The 15,713-nt window shown below is 35.9% G+C and overlaps 1 protein-coding gene across 1 annotated transcript in view; it reads left to right on the forward strand.

Annotated features, from left to right (window-relative positions):
* The window catches only part of LOC134845684 (mortality factor 4-like protein 1), a 28,793-nt gene extending 15,264 nt beyond the window's left edge, over positions 1-13,529 (forward strand). The window contains exons 2-4 of the mRNA XM_063862726.1: positions 1,250-1,456; positions 4,322-4,654; positions 12,668-13,529. Of these exons, the coding sequence (XP_063718796.1) occupies positions 1,264-1,456; positions 4,322-4,654; positions 12,668-13,425 (1,284 nt within the window). The 5' untranslated portion in view covers positions 1,250-1,263 and the 3' untranslated portion in view covers positions 13,426-13,529. The remainder of the gene's footprint in view (positions 1-1,249; positions 1,457-4,321; positions 4,655-12,667) is intronic.
* Positions 13,530-15,713: the final 2,184 nt, after the last annotated feature.

Below are 15,713 nucleotides of genomic sequence, written 5' to 3' on the forward strand. Positions count from 1 at the left end.
CCTTGAGGAGGTGGAAGACATAGAGAGCCTCCAATGCTGTCCAAAGTATATTCGAATGCATGCTACAATAGTGCTTATTCATATAAAGCCTTATTTCCGTGGGCAGGGAGAGTGGTGGCATCCATTTTGCCGTATCCGGTCCCACCTTGAGGATGTGGAAGACATAGAGAGCCTCCAATGCTGTCCAAAGTATATTCGAATGCATGCTACAATAGTGCTTATTCATATAAAGCCTTATTTCCGTGGGCAGGGAGAGTGGTGGCATCCATTTTGCCGTATCCGGTCCCATCTTGAGGAGGTGGAAGACATAGAGAGCCTCCAATGCTGTCCAAAGTATATTCGAATGCATGCTACAATAGTGCTTATTCATATAAAGCCTTATTTCCGTGGGCAGGGAGAGTGGTGGCATCCATTTTGCCGTATCCGGTCCCACCTTGAGGAGGTGGAAGACATAGAGAGCCTCCAATGCTGTCCAAAGTATATTCGAATGCATGCTACAATAGTGCTTATTCATATAAAGCCTAATTTCCGTGGGCAGGGAGAGTGGTGGCATCCATTTTGCCGTATCCGGTCCCACCTTGAAGAGGTGGAAGACATAGAGAGCCTCCAATGCTGTCCAAAGTATATTCGAATGCATGCTACAATAGTGCTTATTCATATAAAGCCTAATTTCCGTGGGCAGGGAGAGTGGTGGCATCCATTTTGCCGTATCCGGTCCCACCTTGAGGAGGTGGAAGACATAGAGAGCCTCCAATGCTGTCCAAAGTATATTCGAATGCATGCTACAATAGTGCTTATTCATATAAAGCCTAATTTCCGTGGGCAGGGAGAGTGGTGGCATCCATTTTGCCGTATCCGGTCCCACCTTGAGGAGGTGGAAGACATAGAGAGCCTCCAATGCTGTCCAAAGTATATTCGAATGCATGCTACAATAGTGCTTATTCATGTGAAGCCTTATTTCCGTGGGCAGGGAGAGTGGTGGCATCCATTTTGCCGTATCCGGTCCCACCTTGAGGAGGTGGAAGACATAGAGAGCCTCCAATGCTGTCCAAAGTATATTCGAATCCATGCTACAATAGTGGCTATTCATATAAAGCAGAAGAGATCAATAGTTAGTATAAATAGTCTCCTAAAAAGTATGTCTCACCTAATCAATAGAGTATAAATAATAAATCATTTTCATAGAGAAAATCATTTGCAACTAGATTAGTTTTTTGTGCGTAAATGTTGCTTTGGAACATTCTGTTTCAGATTAAGCATAATATGGGCCCCAGCACTAAACATCAAACGCGTAACGCACCCTTTCAAGAAAAAGACAAATGCTTTGTGATGCACAGAGATCAGCTGTATGAGGCCAAGGTGGTCAAAGTGGAAGCGGAAAGTGATGGGAATAAGAGGTATTTGGTGCACTATAACGGATGGGGAAACAGACACGATGAGTGGAAGGCTCACTCCGGTATGTGTGATTGTTGGTTGGGTTCGAATGGTAGTTTCAGTTTTATGTTTTTTTTAGTCATCCGTTTATCATTTATTACACATGCGCGCTTAATCGAGCGTAGTGTAATAGTACGACTATTCTTTTTAAGAGTCGATGAAGTTAGTCGCACTGATTTTTTTTTGTTTTTTTTTCACGAAGTCTTGAAATATATTCAGGCTCAAATTAACTTTTTCGCGGTTTGACTTTTGAGTTCTTAACGCTTGCGAATAGCAAACGATATCAAATCGGAATATAGGCTTATTTCGGATTAATTATTAGTTTAACAAACTCAGTTGAATCACTTGACAGCATTTGATATGCTGCTGACATGCTCAATTTCATGAAAACTCGAATTTAACTGGGTGAAATATATATATTTTTTCAGAATCTTTTTGATTCTTTTTCAGATGCAATTAGTTTGGTTTTTTCGGCTTCCAAATTTTGTCAGCTTACTAGCCGGATGTATTAATTTTTTAAATACTTTTTCTATTCAATTGTTGCATGTTTTTCGATTTGTTTTTTTTTTTAATTCAAATTTAGCCTGCTGTCCAGCGCATCTGGTTTAGAGGTAACACATAAGCTTGAGACGACCAAGGCTTGGGGTTTTCATCCGGGCCGGGACTTTTTCAAACTAGAAATTTTCTGTTCTTTTGGACTATCGTCCGTCTGTTTATTTGTCTGCTTAGTTTCCGTATCACAAACTCTTTCTTTTTCTAGATTCAGCTTTCTTTTTTATCTTTCTGAATACCACTAGTGGAAGTACTCGAGTCACAAAATTTTTTTGCTGAAATTTTGTTGCCTTTTTTTCAAAATCAATCGAAAATATTTGCTTTGTCGTTGAATGTGCACGAAAAAGTCAGGCAACCTTTTTTTTAATGCTAAAAACTAACTCCACAAAGAACTCTATAAAAGCGTTCGAAAAATTAAGCTTGAAATTTTTCTCTTTTTTTTCTAGTTTCTTTTTCAACCTCACTGTTGGAAGTTATCTTTACTACTTCTTGATGAACATGCTGTTTTAATGCTGTTGTATCGCTAGTGGTGCGAAGCTCAACCTTGCCACTGTGTTTTAAAATCAGTTCATTTTCTTTCTTAAAAGGAAGGCAAACTGCACTATCGAACAGCAAAAGTGTAAAGATCACGAAACGCGTGATCGATTTCGTTTTGAATGTGAATTTTCTTTTTGCAGCTTTCCCAGCGGAATAAAAATTTAAAATCATTGATTCAGTTTCTTCAAATTGGTTTAATTTTATTTGAAAACTGTCAAGAATAACTTCAACAGTTGAGAGTCTTTTTGATTTTCAACAGTTGAAAATCTTTAAAAAAAACAATTCAGGTTTTTTCTGTTTAATTGCGTGCATTAACTTTTTCTACCTTTCTGTTGGTTATGTTTGTTTGTCTACTTAGTTGGCTCATCTTAGAATTGTTTCTTTTGCTGTACCCGATTTTACTTGTAGTTGTTTTTAGTTTTTCGATTTACTCCCGCTTTTCGTAATTTTAATTGCCTTGATTCGTATTTTTTCGCTTCAACTTTTTATTGGGCGTAGTTGTTTTTAGTGTTTTGATTGACTCCTGCTTTTCGTATTTATAATAGCTTTGATTCGTATTTTTTTTCGCTTCAACCTTTTATTGGGCCCAAACTTTTTCGGCTAACTTTTTATCGGATTAGTGACTTAATTTTAAGTCGTATCAAGAGAAATATATTTTTCATTCTACTCTCCGGATCGTACAAATTGCTTAATGACAATTTTGTTGTACTGGAGTGACAATTTTTTTGTACTGGAGTGAAAAGTGTTTTATGACAATTCTGTTTTCGGTTGTACTGGAGTTTACTCAAGTTTTGTCGGCTCAGTTGCTGCTCAATGATTGTTTTCGAGTTTTCATTAAATGCCATCGATTGTGTTTCTGGACGTGTTATCCGCAAAGAAAATCAGTCGAGACAACATTTGAAGTTTTTTGTGGTTTTTAAACATTTTTCTTGAAGTTAGTGGTTTCCTGTCTGCTAGCTTGCAATGCTACTTTAATGCGGTATCGGAACTGGTGCGAAGCTCCGCTCCGCATCTGTGTTTTTATTTGGTAGGCCAAAGTGAATTCTCAGTTTTGATTTCGTTCGAAAAAAAATTAAATAACATAATTTGCGGACTACCATGATCCGTGTTTGTTAGACGAGATTCAGGGTTCAGGTGACATCTCAAGCACAAAAAGAAACTGGGGGCGGGTTTTCGAAAATTTTCGTGGCTTTTTGTGTTGGATCGCCAGACGTTTTTTTGAGCTCTCTTAAAACACCATAAAAGACCGTATCTTGGCAAAATTTTGTGCATCGCTAGCAAGTTTTTGAAAAAAAACGGACCAGAAAGGTAGTTTTTTGGTCAGTTGTGGCCAAAAAAAGCATTTTTTTGGCGCGCATTGCCTTTCAAAATTAAAATACATTGGCGTTTTAGTTTCTAGTAAAAAATTTAGGGTTGGTCGAACGAAAAAGGATATCATAAAAAATAGTAGCAAAGGGGGACCCCTTGTTTGGTGGTAAGGGGTCCGAATTGAATCTCCATGAGAAGAAGCGTCCCCAATATCCCCCACTAAATTGGCCTCTGATTTACGTCCTTTCTTAATGGCTAAACATGGTAAGAAGCGTGTTGTGCTGACTTAGACTTGTTGAATGTTTCGATTTTAAATATCACCCCGTTACAAAAGAGGGGATTATTTATTAGATACACAGTTCGCATATGCTGAACTATTAAATTAATTACTCCTAATAAGGGTGAGCATTTTGTTCTTGATACCATTGGGAGTCTCTTTTTTATTTCTTCTCAAGGTTGAGACGGCTTACATGATTTTTTTTTCACGCAGAACTGCTCCGAATAACTGAAGAAAACAAGAAGAAACAACAAGAGCTGCGGAGAAATGCTCAATCGCCAGAACCTTCGACAGATCGCAGTCGCAAGAACAAATCAGCTTCTAAAGACAGAGATACTCCTGGATCATCGTCGAGGAAACAGAATTCATCTGGAAACAAGTCATCGAGTATAGCAGGCGATGGAATGGACACTTCAGATTTGTCCAGTGGAAGACCGGACTCGCCAGACTCCGTGAAGAGCGAGGTGTCTTGTTCTAGCGGCAAGGGCAGTGTGGGCGAGGGTAGTAGACCTAAGGCTACTGGTGCCTCCAAAACGCCTCTGAGATGTGAGTATCAAGAAAGGATCGTTCCTGTTTGTGTTTTAGTTTTTCTTGCAATAGGCAATAAGTGAATAAAATCATCAAATATCGATTGTCGAACAAATTGGATGCAGAAACAGCCTGATTATTGGCATGCAGTCTTTTCTCTAAATTACAAGAGCTTGGGGTGGGTCGTGTGCTTTCTCAAAGCTGAAGAAAATACAGGGAAATAAATACTATTCTGCTAGTTGATTGCAACTCATATCGACTGTTTTCGTGGTCTTCTTCCTCTGAAATTGTTCATACATGAAAATAGTATCGCTGTAAAATCCCTTCGCTTCACTTGAGAAGCAGGGGCGCATTTAGGGGGAGGAGGTTTGTATGCCCCTCAACTCAGGGATTCCACATACTCACCAACCAAAGGTCCCCCTTTGGTATTATTTTATGACATCCCTTTTCGGACAACCGACCAAGCTTAAAATTTCTCTTGTATTCTTCGGCGCCATTATATTCTTATTGTTAATTGGAGCGTGCTACCAAAAAATGCAAGTATTCGGTCAAATGTTTGCAGAAAGTTCCTAAAAACGCCATTTTGGCCTGTTTTTCAATGATTCGACTGCGGCGCATAAATTTCGGTCAAAATAGGGTCTCTAGTGTTCTGGGATTGCTCGGTAAATCAATTTGGTCGACCTTACTAAAAGGTAAAAAACTGAACGTTGTTTCAGACACTTATATAGGTCGCCGTGATCTTTTTTTGTTTTTTTTTATCGAGAAAAGCCGTAAAATTAGTTTGACTTCTGACTTTTTTTGAGTTCTGTTCATTTTCTTTGTTATAGGAAGGCAAACGAACAGCAAAAGTTAGTTGGAATTTTGGGGAATTTTTGTCTATTTTCATCGTAGATCCAAGTGTTTGTATTTGAAAAATGGGGAGGAACTTAGTATTCGGGTCTGTTAGTTTTTTTGTTATTTGAAAAATGGTGAGGAACTTGGTATTCGGGTCTGTTTTAGTTTTTTTTCTTTTTTTATTTTCCGCCCAAAATCAGGTACCACAAATAATCATCGGAATCGGTCGAGTAATATATCATAATAAAAGCTTCTTAGTCGTGATTCAAAAGACACGAAGTTCCCAGTGTTGAGAAAACTGGTTTGAATTTTTTGATTTTTGCTCTAATTTCGAGCAAATAAAGGCTAGCGGACAGCCCTATTATAGTTTTTTTATGCTTATATTAAGCCGCTAAAACTTAGTTTCTGTTTCAATCGAGTTGTATTATTTGTTGGGTTTTTTTCGAGCAAAAAATTTGGAAATCAAAAATTCAATAAAATTTTGACATTTTGTTGTTTTTCTAATCACTTTCTTTTACAAAAACTGTTGTCCATTTTTCCTATTTTCCTATGATTGTCGAATATGACTAAGTTGTAGTTTTTCTTTCAGATCCTTTTATCACACCGCGTAGAAAAAAAAGCTAATTTGAAAAAAGATACTATTTTTTTGTATTTTTGAAGACTATGGTCAGAACATTCTCTCCTTTTTACACAGTAACCAGCTGTCTTTGTTTTTTATTTTTTATTTAATTTTTTCATTAGGCAATAAAAAATTCAATCATCCTGTACAATAAACGTGAAGGTGAAGTCCAATAATCACAGATTACCTAGGAGCATCCACAGGCCAAAGACCCTCATTATATGCCCCTAAACATGTTTATAAACATCAAATTAAGATAATATAATCAAAGAAAAACAAAATAATTAACTTAATATAATAATATAATATAATAAAAACTTAATTTTTTTTTGGAAAAAAAATTTACTATTTTTGTCACTGCTCATTAGGGACGGCCCCGGTCTGTGATGGGGTCTCTCAGTACTCATTATACGTGAGAGTCCAGGTACACTCTAGAATGATCAGAATGACTTTCAAGTGCTCAATTAAGGCACTAATGAGTAAGTGGTTTAGTTTCCCATCTTTGAGCACTGAAAGGCACATTCACTAACCAGAGACCGTCCTAAATTTGTTTTAGTAATCACCCGAAGATATTATTAACCAAATTATCATTATCAATGATGCAATCATCTAGCACTAAATAAAATCATGTTTAGTTTTTATTAAACCTAATTTCAAAAACAGAAAATTTATGAAAATATTTGAAAACTGTACACAGTCTACGTCTTTTCATTATTTTCACACCTGTACCACTGGTATACTTAGGTAAAAACTCTTAATGACGAACTTCGAAGTTCCCTCCTTTGTCAAATTCAATTAAGTTTCGAAACAGTTTGACTACCTCCCCAAAAAGTTTATTAATGTTGAGTTCACAAACTGTCTCAATACGATTTTGTACCATTTCATCCTTAAAACTTTCGCGATATCGTTTATTGAAAGTTTTGCGGTATAATCTCCGCTGCGATTTCGGAATTCGGCTCAAACTGGTAATAGATGTTCATCCATAAACAAGCACGCCATTTTGAATTACCTGTTTAATCAAAAAGTTAGAGAATTTGGAGATGTGCTTTCGATGGAAAATATAGTTTATACGGTATATAAGTCCACAATATATAGCTATTTTCGATGCAACAAACTGTACATGATCGTTGAATTTTAATTTCTCATCTACATATATGTCCAAATATTTGACAGATTGAACCTGTTCCGTTTCAGGGCCTTTTTTGTGATAAGGTTTTCTGTTGAGGTCTTGCTGATCTTGATAACTTCTGTTTCATATTCGTTTAGTGTAAGACTGTAAGATTTCAACCATTGGTTAACCTCCTTCGGATCTTTTGCTAATGAGTAATTTTTGATTGACTTCTGAATTATGGGTGTATCATCTGCAAACAAAGTCACTTTTTTGCCATCACAACGTTGGGGTAATTCATTGATCTATTTCAGAAACAGAACGACTCGAGCCTTCTGGCTTACTAATAACGGTTGGTATAATTCGAGCTTTGAAAGTAACTTCTTATGATTAATTGTCTCGAACGATTTTTTGTAAGTCTAAAAAGCAGCCCGCAGGTTTTTTTCTAATAAAAAAAGATGAATTTTGTCAAAAACAGAAGCAATTGCATCACACTACTTTTCCTATTTTAAAAATATTAGGATTCATGCCATTTTTTATGCCTTCATTAAAAAGTTTTGTCGAGTAATGACTTAGTATTGGCTTACAAATCTTCAAGGCTGGGTACGATATTTAATCATCTCCCTCAAACGATTTGTTTGAGATCAATTTAAAAACATTTGAAGTTTTTTTTACTGTAGTTGAACAAAGCCATATGGATGCATCAACTGCTTGAATTCTTCAACTATCTGGATCAGTATCAAAAAAATTGACTTTGGCGCCTATTGGAACAAAGAAATTATTCAGGAGCTCTGCATTGGGTTGAATAAACTCTAAGTGTGCTCTGGCTTTTCCTTTATCTTTAGTTTCATTTTAAATCTTAAATAGATCTTTCTTAGTTTTTGTAGATGACGCCCTGTTGTGATAGTAAAAATTCATGGCTTTGCGCATAATATTTTTATTTTTTCTACTCTGATTTCTGTGTTTATGAGGTGTGTGTTCTGTCAGTGGTTAACTTTTCTTGGAGTAATCTATTCTTTCTAGATATTTTACTTTTAATGGAATTTGATACCCATAGCGTCTTCTTTTTTTGTACAGGGTAAGTTTTGAGTGGCACATGTTTTTCATTACACTTGAGACAATATGGACAAGGTTGTTTCGACAATGCATTTGTGCTGGAACTATGATCCAGTAATCTAAGACTGTTTTGAAGCTCATGCAAAAACAATAGTATTGGGAGGGTTGCTTCAATGTTCGATTGGCCTGAGAGTAATAAGTTCATTTACCAAACAGATGTTTGTATCTAATGTCGTAGTGCATAGTGATCAGGGATATCAATTTATCATTATTAACGGAATCTCCGCAATTAGATATGACTTAATCAATAGAAGTTATAGATAGTGTTGTTTTGCGAGTAATAAGCCGCTCTGATATCACTTTATAGTCTAATTAAAAGTCTAAAAAGCAGCCCGAAGGTTTTTTTTCTAATTAAAAAAGAAGAATTTTGTCAAAAACAGAAGCAATTGCATCACACTACTTTTCCTATTTTAAAAGTGTTAGGAATAATGCCATTTTTTATGCCTTCATTAAAAAGTTTTGTCAAGTAATGACTTATTATTGGCTTACAAATCTTCATGGCTGGGTACGATATTTAATCATGTCCCTCAAACGATTTGTTTGAGATCAATTTGAAGACATTTTAAGTTTCTTTTACTGTAGTTGAACAAAGCCATATGGATGCATCAACTGCTTGAATTCTTCAACTATCTGGATCAGTATCAAAAAAATTGACTTTGGCGCCTATTGGAACAAAGAAATTATTCAGGAGCTCTGCATTGGGTTGAATAAACTCTAAGTGTGCTTTGGCTTCTCCTTTATCTTTAGTTTCATTTTAAATCTTAAATAGATCTTTATTAGTTTTTGTAGATGACGCCCTGTTGTGATAGTAAGAATTCATGGCTTTGCGCATAATATTTTTATTTTTTCTACTCTGATTTCTGTGTTTATGAGGTGTGTATTCTGTCAGTGGTTAACTTTTCTTGGAGTAATCTATTCTTTCTAGATATTTTACTTTTATTGGAATTTGATACCCATAGCGTCTTCTTTTTTTGTACAGGGTAAGTTTTGAGTGGCACATGTTTTTCATTAACACTTGAGACAATATGGACAAGGTTGCTTCGACAATGCATTTGTGCTGGAACTATGATCCAGTAATCTAAGACTGTTTTGAAGCTCATGCAAAAACAATAGTATTGGGAGGGTTGCTTCAATGTTCGATTGGCCTGAGAGTAATAAGTTCATTTACCAAACAGATGTTTGTATCTAATTTCGTAGTGCATAGTGATCAGGGATATCAATTTATCATTATTAACGGATTCTCCGCAATTAGATATGACTTAATCAATAGAAGTTATAGATGGTGTTGTTTTGCGAGTAATAAGCCGCTCTGATATCACTTTATAGTCTAATTAAAAGTCTAAAAAGCAGCCCGCAGGTTTTTTTTTCTAATTAACAAAAAATGAATTTTGTCAAAAACAGAGGCGATTGCATCACAGTACTTTTCCTATTTTAAAAGTTTTAGGAATAATGCCATTTTTTATGCCTTCATTAAAAAGTTCTGTCAAGTAATGACTTATTATTGGCTTACAAATCTTCATGGCTGGGTACGATATTTAATCATTTCCCTCAAACGATTTGTTTGAGATCAATTTGAAGACATTTGAAGTTTCTTTTACTGTAGTTGAACAAAGCCATATGGATGCATCAACTGCTTGAATTCTTGAACCACCTGGATCAGTATCAAAAAAATTGACTTTGGCGCCTATTGGAACAAAGAAATTATTCAGGAGCTCTGCATTGGGTTGAATAAACTCTAAGTGTGCTTTGGCTTTTCCTTTATCTTTAGTTTCATTTTAAATCTTAAATAGATCTTTATTAGTTTTTGTAGATTACGCCCTGTTGTGATAGTAAGAATTCATGGCTTTGCGCATAATATTTTTATTTTTTCTACTCTGGTTTCTGTGTTTATGAGGTGTGTGTGCTGTCAGTGGTTAACTTTTCTTGGAGTAATCTATTCTTTTTAGATATTTTACGTTTAATGGAATTTGATACCCATAGCGTCTTCTTTTTTTGTACAGGCTAAGTTTTGAGTGGCACATGTTTTTCATTAACACTTGAGACAATATGGACAAGGTTGTTTCGACAATGCATTTGTGCTGGAACTATGATCCAGTAATCTAAGACTGTTTTGAAGCTCATGCAAAAACAATAGTATTGGGAGGGTTGCTTCAATGTTCGATTGGCCTGAGAGTAATAAGTTCATTTACCAAACAGATGTTTGTATCTAATGTCTTAGTGCATAGTTATCAGGGATATCAATTTATCATTATTAACGGAATCTCCGCAATTAGATATGACTTAATCAATAGAAGTTATAGATGGTGTTGTTTTGCGAGTAATAAGCCGCTCTGATATCACTTTATATTCCTAAGATTTAACTGTTTGCGTTAAGTTAAACGATTCCTTGCAGAATTTACATAAATAATTGAGTCACCAACAAAAATAGTATTGTTTCGATAAAAGAGTTCAAGCTTTTCTGCAAAATCCTCTCCACACTGATGAAGTTGGTTATAGAAGCAGATAAATAGCGACTTTACCACCTTGTGTCTCTATTTTTAACAGTGGTGCTGAAGAGTTCTCTAATTTAAAGTGTTTAGAATTATCGTTATCGCAAAGCGATGTTCTGATAGCGTTGTTAATGTTCGGTTAAAATTCATGATCTTCAAGTAAGCATGTACTTCATAGCAGTGGCACTTGAGGATCTTATATAAAGATAGAGAATTGTGAAACATTCGCTTCAACTCATTTTTGGCGAAATGTTTATTTTTCAAAAAGTTAGCAGTAGCGCCAGAAGAAATAATTCATTTTCAACTTTTTTGACATCTATCATTTTCTGAATCGATCTCTCTGAGCCTCTTCAAGAAATGTTGTGTTTTTGGGTCGTTCCGTTAGCTTGCTGTTTATGTTCAAGTTCGGTAGCGGGTTTCAGCAGAATGGATTGCATGATCGCTCTATCTTTAAGGTCCTTGAGAGTTTTTTCGCTAAAAAGAGGAATCGTTGACCTCTTTCCATTTTGTGCAGCACAGAAATTTTTTACCTCTTAATTATTCGTTGTAATTATAAAATTCATTTCATGAGCCGTTTTTGTAGCTCGTGGTCATGTTTTGATAGCCTCTTTTTGAAAAATTTAGGTTTCTTGTTATAAGGAATTGGCTTCGATGCGAGCATTGAACGCCTGGCATTTTTTTCATTCTTGTCTTCAAAATAAATATACCTTGGTATTAGTGTTGGCGGATAGTTTCTTGCTCCTTTTTTTCCAATGAATGACATACCATGAGGTCGTTTGGTTTGAGTGAAAATCCCAGATAGTTATGGAAGAAGTGGCAAACTCCTTGATTGAGGTTATGTCTGTTAATTGGCGCATTTTCCAAGATTATGCAATCCTTGGAGCTGTACCTATCCTGCTCGCTCATTGGCAAGTCCAGTTGTCATAGAATTATTGAGTTTTTGGAAATTTCTAACTTTTGAGCTTCAATAGGCAGTGTCTTGGATTGCAAATCCTCCACAAAAATAAAAAATTTGTTTTCGACACTCATTGCTTCAATCAATTGCTTCTTATCATTGCCAGATTGAGCTCTCATCTCAGCCATCTGAATTTATTTAATAGTTATAATGCAACAATTAGGCTACAGGCTTAGTTGCTTTATTTTGTGTCGCTTCAAAGGCAAAAAATTGATTGTTGTTTAAAAAAAAACAGGTAGTTTCTGTTTCAAGATTTCAAAAACTTGAAACTTAATTGCTCGATGTTTTTATGACAACAGTTTCTTATGGTGTTTTTTAATTTTAGGCTCCCCAATTGTTTTTGGCTGGGGTGCCGTTCAGTGAATACTAGAAGCTTATTTAATACTAGTGATTGTGTGATTAGATTTTTTTTTTTAAATTATTTTCACTTTTCCCAAATCGTTCTCGATTTGTTTTTTCTTTTTTGTTTGCTAGCTTGCAATAATAAACGGTGGGAAGCTCCGCTTCGCCTCTGTGTAATATCAATAGTATTGTCTGTGTTTGACTTCAAGTTGTGTATGTGTTTGAACTTTGAAATTCTGTCCACTAAGCAAGTTTGTGTTTTAGTTTGTATTTTACCTGTACGAGAAGTCTGTATTTTAACGGTTTAAGAGTTAATTCAGCTTAAAGAATGCGCTGTAACGTTGAAAAATGTTCCATAGCTTTGGTTCACCAAATTGGTTTGGTAAATAAAAACAAATTATGGTGTTGAAAGAATTGGCGATGCGGGCTTTTAAATTGCTTTTTTGCGAGTTCTTCCCAAAAATCTGAAATATGGGTGCTCATATAAGTCGAAACGCCTTTTGGTGCATTATAAAGTTTGTTGCCTGAAAAATTGTCCATTATTTGTTAAATCATTTAATCATTTTAGCATCTCGTAATATTGACGCTGGATCCACATCAGAGGAGAAACAACCTCGAAAAAGACAAAGGAAAGAGGAACCGCATGGACAAGGAAGTCCGGAAGCCAAGAAAACACTGGTGAAACTAGAAACTGAGGTAGTAGAAACGACGTCAAAATTGGACGCCGCAAAACCACAACAAACAAAACTAACTCCTGATTCTGCCAAAACAAATAAAACGACTCCTGAGTCAAACGCGAAAACCGGTCAAGTTTCACTCACGGTAGAAATTCCGAGAGCCCTGAAAGAGATTCTAGTTGACGACTATGATGCAGTAGTTCGACAAAAAATGCTGGTTGATATTAACAGTCCTAAGTCAATATCAGTGTGGCAAGTTATCGAAGATTTCGTGCTTGAATGTGACAACGAGCTTGGACATCATGTGGCGTATGGAGTAAGAGATTTGTTCAATGTCGTTCTGGGCTCGAACTTATTATACAAATTTGAAAGACCTCAGTATGATGAATTGATAAGTCAGTCTTCAAAAGAAATTGAAATGTGTAAAGTTTACGGACCTGAGCATTTTTTGAGATTTTTCTTGAAGATAAATGAGTTTATGCAAGAAGCGAAGTTGGGAAAGAATAATTTAGCAACTATTGTTCCTCATATGAAAACTATGGTTGAGTTTTTGACGAGTAATGTGGGCAAGTATTTCGACTCCAAGAATCGTTATGTGCCGTCTTCTGCTGACTACCTGAGAAAGAGCATAGCTGATTATGACCAGTAAACTTTCTATTTTGGTCTCGAAACTCAAAAACTGAACTTTTTATGCGATTGTTGTTAGTTTGACATTAAGTTGTTTTGGAGGTTAATTTGATTTTGCAAATATTGTTTTTGATGGAGTCATTGAAAGCGTTAAGGCGCGTTCTTTATATCACCTCTCAGAGGTCACTATGTCCTAAAGCGAAAAGTTGAAGTAACCGAGAACTATGCAAACTGAGCGCAATGATGATAGAATAAGATTCCAAACGTTGCAGGAGGCCACATCTTCCCCAGAGTTGCGACAGGCCTCTAGGGACGATTAAATTGAACAAGTGACGGTTCGCTCCAGTCTAGCAGTTGGTCTAGCATCAAGCCAGTCAGCGAGCAACCCAACCTCAGGAAAACCGGCGATTCAACTAAGAGCGCTCCAAGAGGAAGTGCGTGTTAATTCAATACTTTTGGCCGACACCAAGACGGATTGTTGCGGCTAATGTGCCTCTTGGGCCAAAAAAAGTGACGAGCAGAGCCGACAGCCCGAAACATCTTTTAGGACGTGATACCCAACAAAAACATAAGAACGGGCAAAAAGACTGATTGGCTGGTGGAGACTAAAACTGAAGCATATTTTTGTTTATTTTCATTTACAGTTCAAATAAGTTTTTATGGCAATAAACAATTGTTTTAAATTGCTCAAACGAGTCTCCTGACTATTATTTAGCTTGGGCATCAGCTCTATGCTGCTTCATCTCAACTTATTTAGCCAGTTGATAGAAAATGGTCACCGCGTTTCCATCTTTGCATTATACTCTCATATGGTCTAGTAGTTCGATGGAAGACCGAAAGCTGGGTCGAATCCTAGTTTAACCAAAATGATTTCCTTTTCTGAAGTAAATTTTAGACTCTTGTAAGCGTTAAAATGAGTAGAGAATATATATATTTTTGAAAGTTTGAATATATTTTTGAATCATTTTGTAATAGTGAAACTTCAATTTCGATTAACCGGCTTCGCTTTAACCGGCTCTAAAGTTCGTATTAAAACCTACCCTTTGTTGGCAAGCTCGCATAACATTGGAGCGACTGCGACGGTCACTATTTTGTTCATTATGTTTGTTGAAAAGGGAAGAGGAATCAATACTTTTTTGGAATCAATACTTTTTTCCCAACCTTGGTTGTTCAATTATTTAGTGGGCCGTTCCTGCAAGTATTTTTGCGGCAGATGAGTTTTGGGGGTATCCTACAATTTAATACCGTACAATTTAACACCGTACATTTTAACACAGTCATTCCACTACTAAACAATATAGATCCATAACAAAATAATTCCACAACAATTTAACTGCTATTTTCTAGTTTAATACCGTACATTTTAACACCTAGTCTTTTCACTACTAAAGTTAATGCTGTATGAACTTCTTATCTTAACTCTTATCACACCAAAGTTAATCCTGCAATTAACGCACGTCCCATAAAGAAAAACTTGGTTTATCTTAGTTATATATGCTAAAATGAGGCTTCCTTGCTTACTTAAGACTCTTATTGACAACTTCGTATTTTATCAAACTTGTCTAAGAATTGTATCGACAAGTTATCGAACTGATCGCAATTTTATCTGAGGACAATCGCCCTTTTTTTCGGGTTGCTAGCTTGGGACTGGGGGCTGGCAAGCCCTTCAGTTTTGCGTTTATGTGCCAACAATTCAAAAAAAGCTGACAAAGCGATCAAGTTATAGGTTTAAATTCGAGAATGATTTTAAAAAAATAATGGTTTTTAGGCTTTTGGTGTTGATTAAACCTTTTTTAATTTCTAAACCTGTTAAAAATGTCGAGAAACTTAAGCCATATTAGTCAAAGGCCGTCTAATTATCTGTGGGCATTTGAAGTTAATTTAACTATTGCTTGTTTTTGGTTCATTTCGAAACGACTCGTTGAAAATATTGGCAAAGCCATTTTATTTTGATTTGGAACGATTCATTGAAATTGTTGGCAGGATCATTTCTGTTCAAAACTTTCGCGAATTAAATAGCGCGAAATTGTCTGGCTTTAAATGGCAAAAACTTCTCTCGTTCAATTTTTCGATGCTTAGCGAAGTCCCTCGATGCTTACTGAAGTGGTAAGTCATAGAAATGTAGCGATTGTAAATTGTTAGACAACAAAAATTAGGTAGTGAAATTGTTTGCTGTCAAGTTGTCTAGAGTTAAAATGGAGAAAATTTTGTATTAACAGGGTGTTAAATTGAATGGACTGTTGTCAACTGCAGGAAGGAAAAGGGTTACAATGAAGGCACTTGTCTCATTTGCGGAAAACTTGAAGGTTT

The sequence above is a fragment of the Symsagittifera roscoffensis genome, chromosome 5 (assembly GCF_963678635.1).
Source record: "Symsagittifera roscoffensis chromosome 5, txSymRosc1.1, whole genome shotgun sequence".
NCBI lineage: Eukaryota > Metazoa > Xenacoelomorpha > Acoela > Convolutidae > Symsagittifera > Symsagittifera roscoffensis.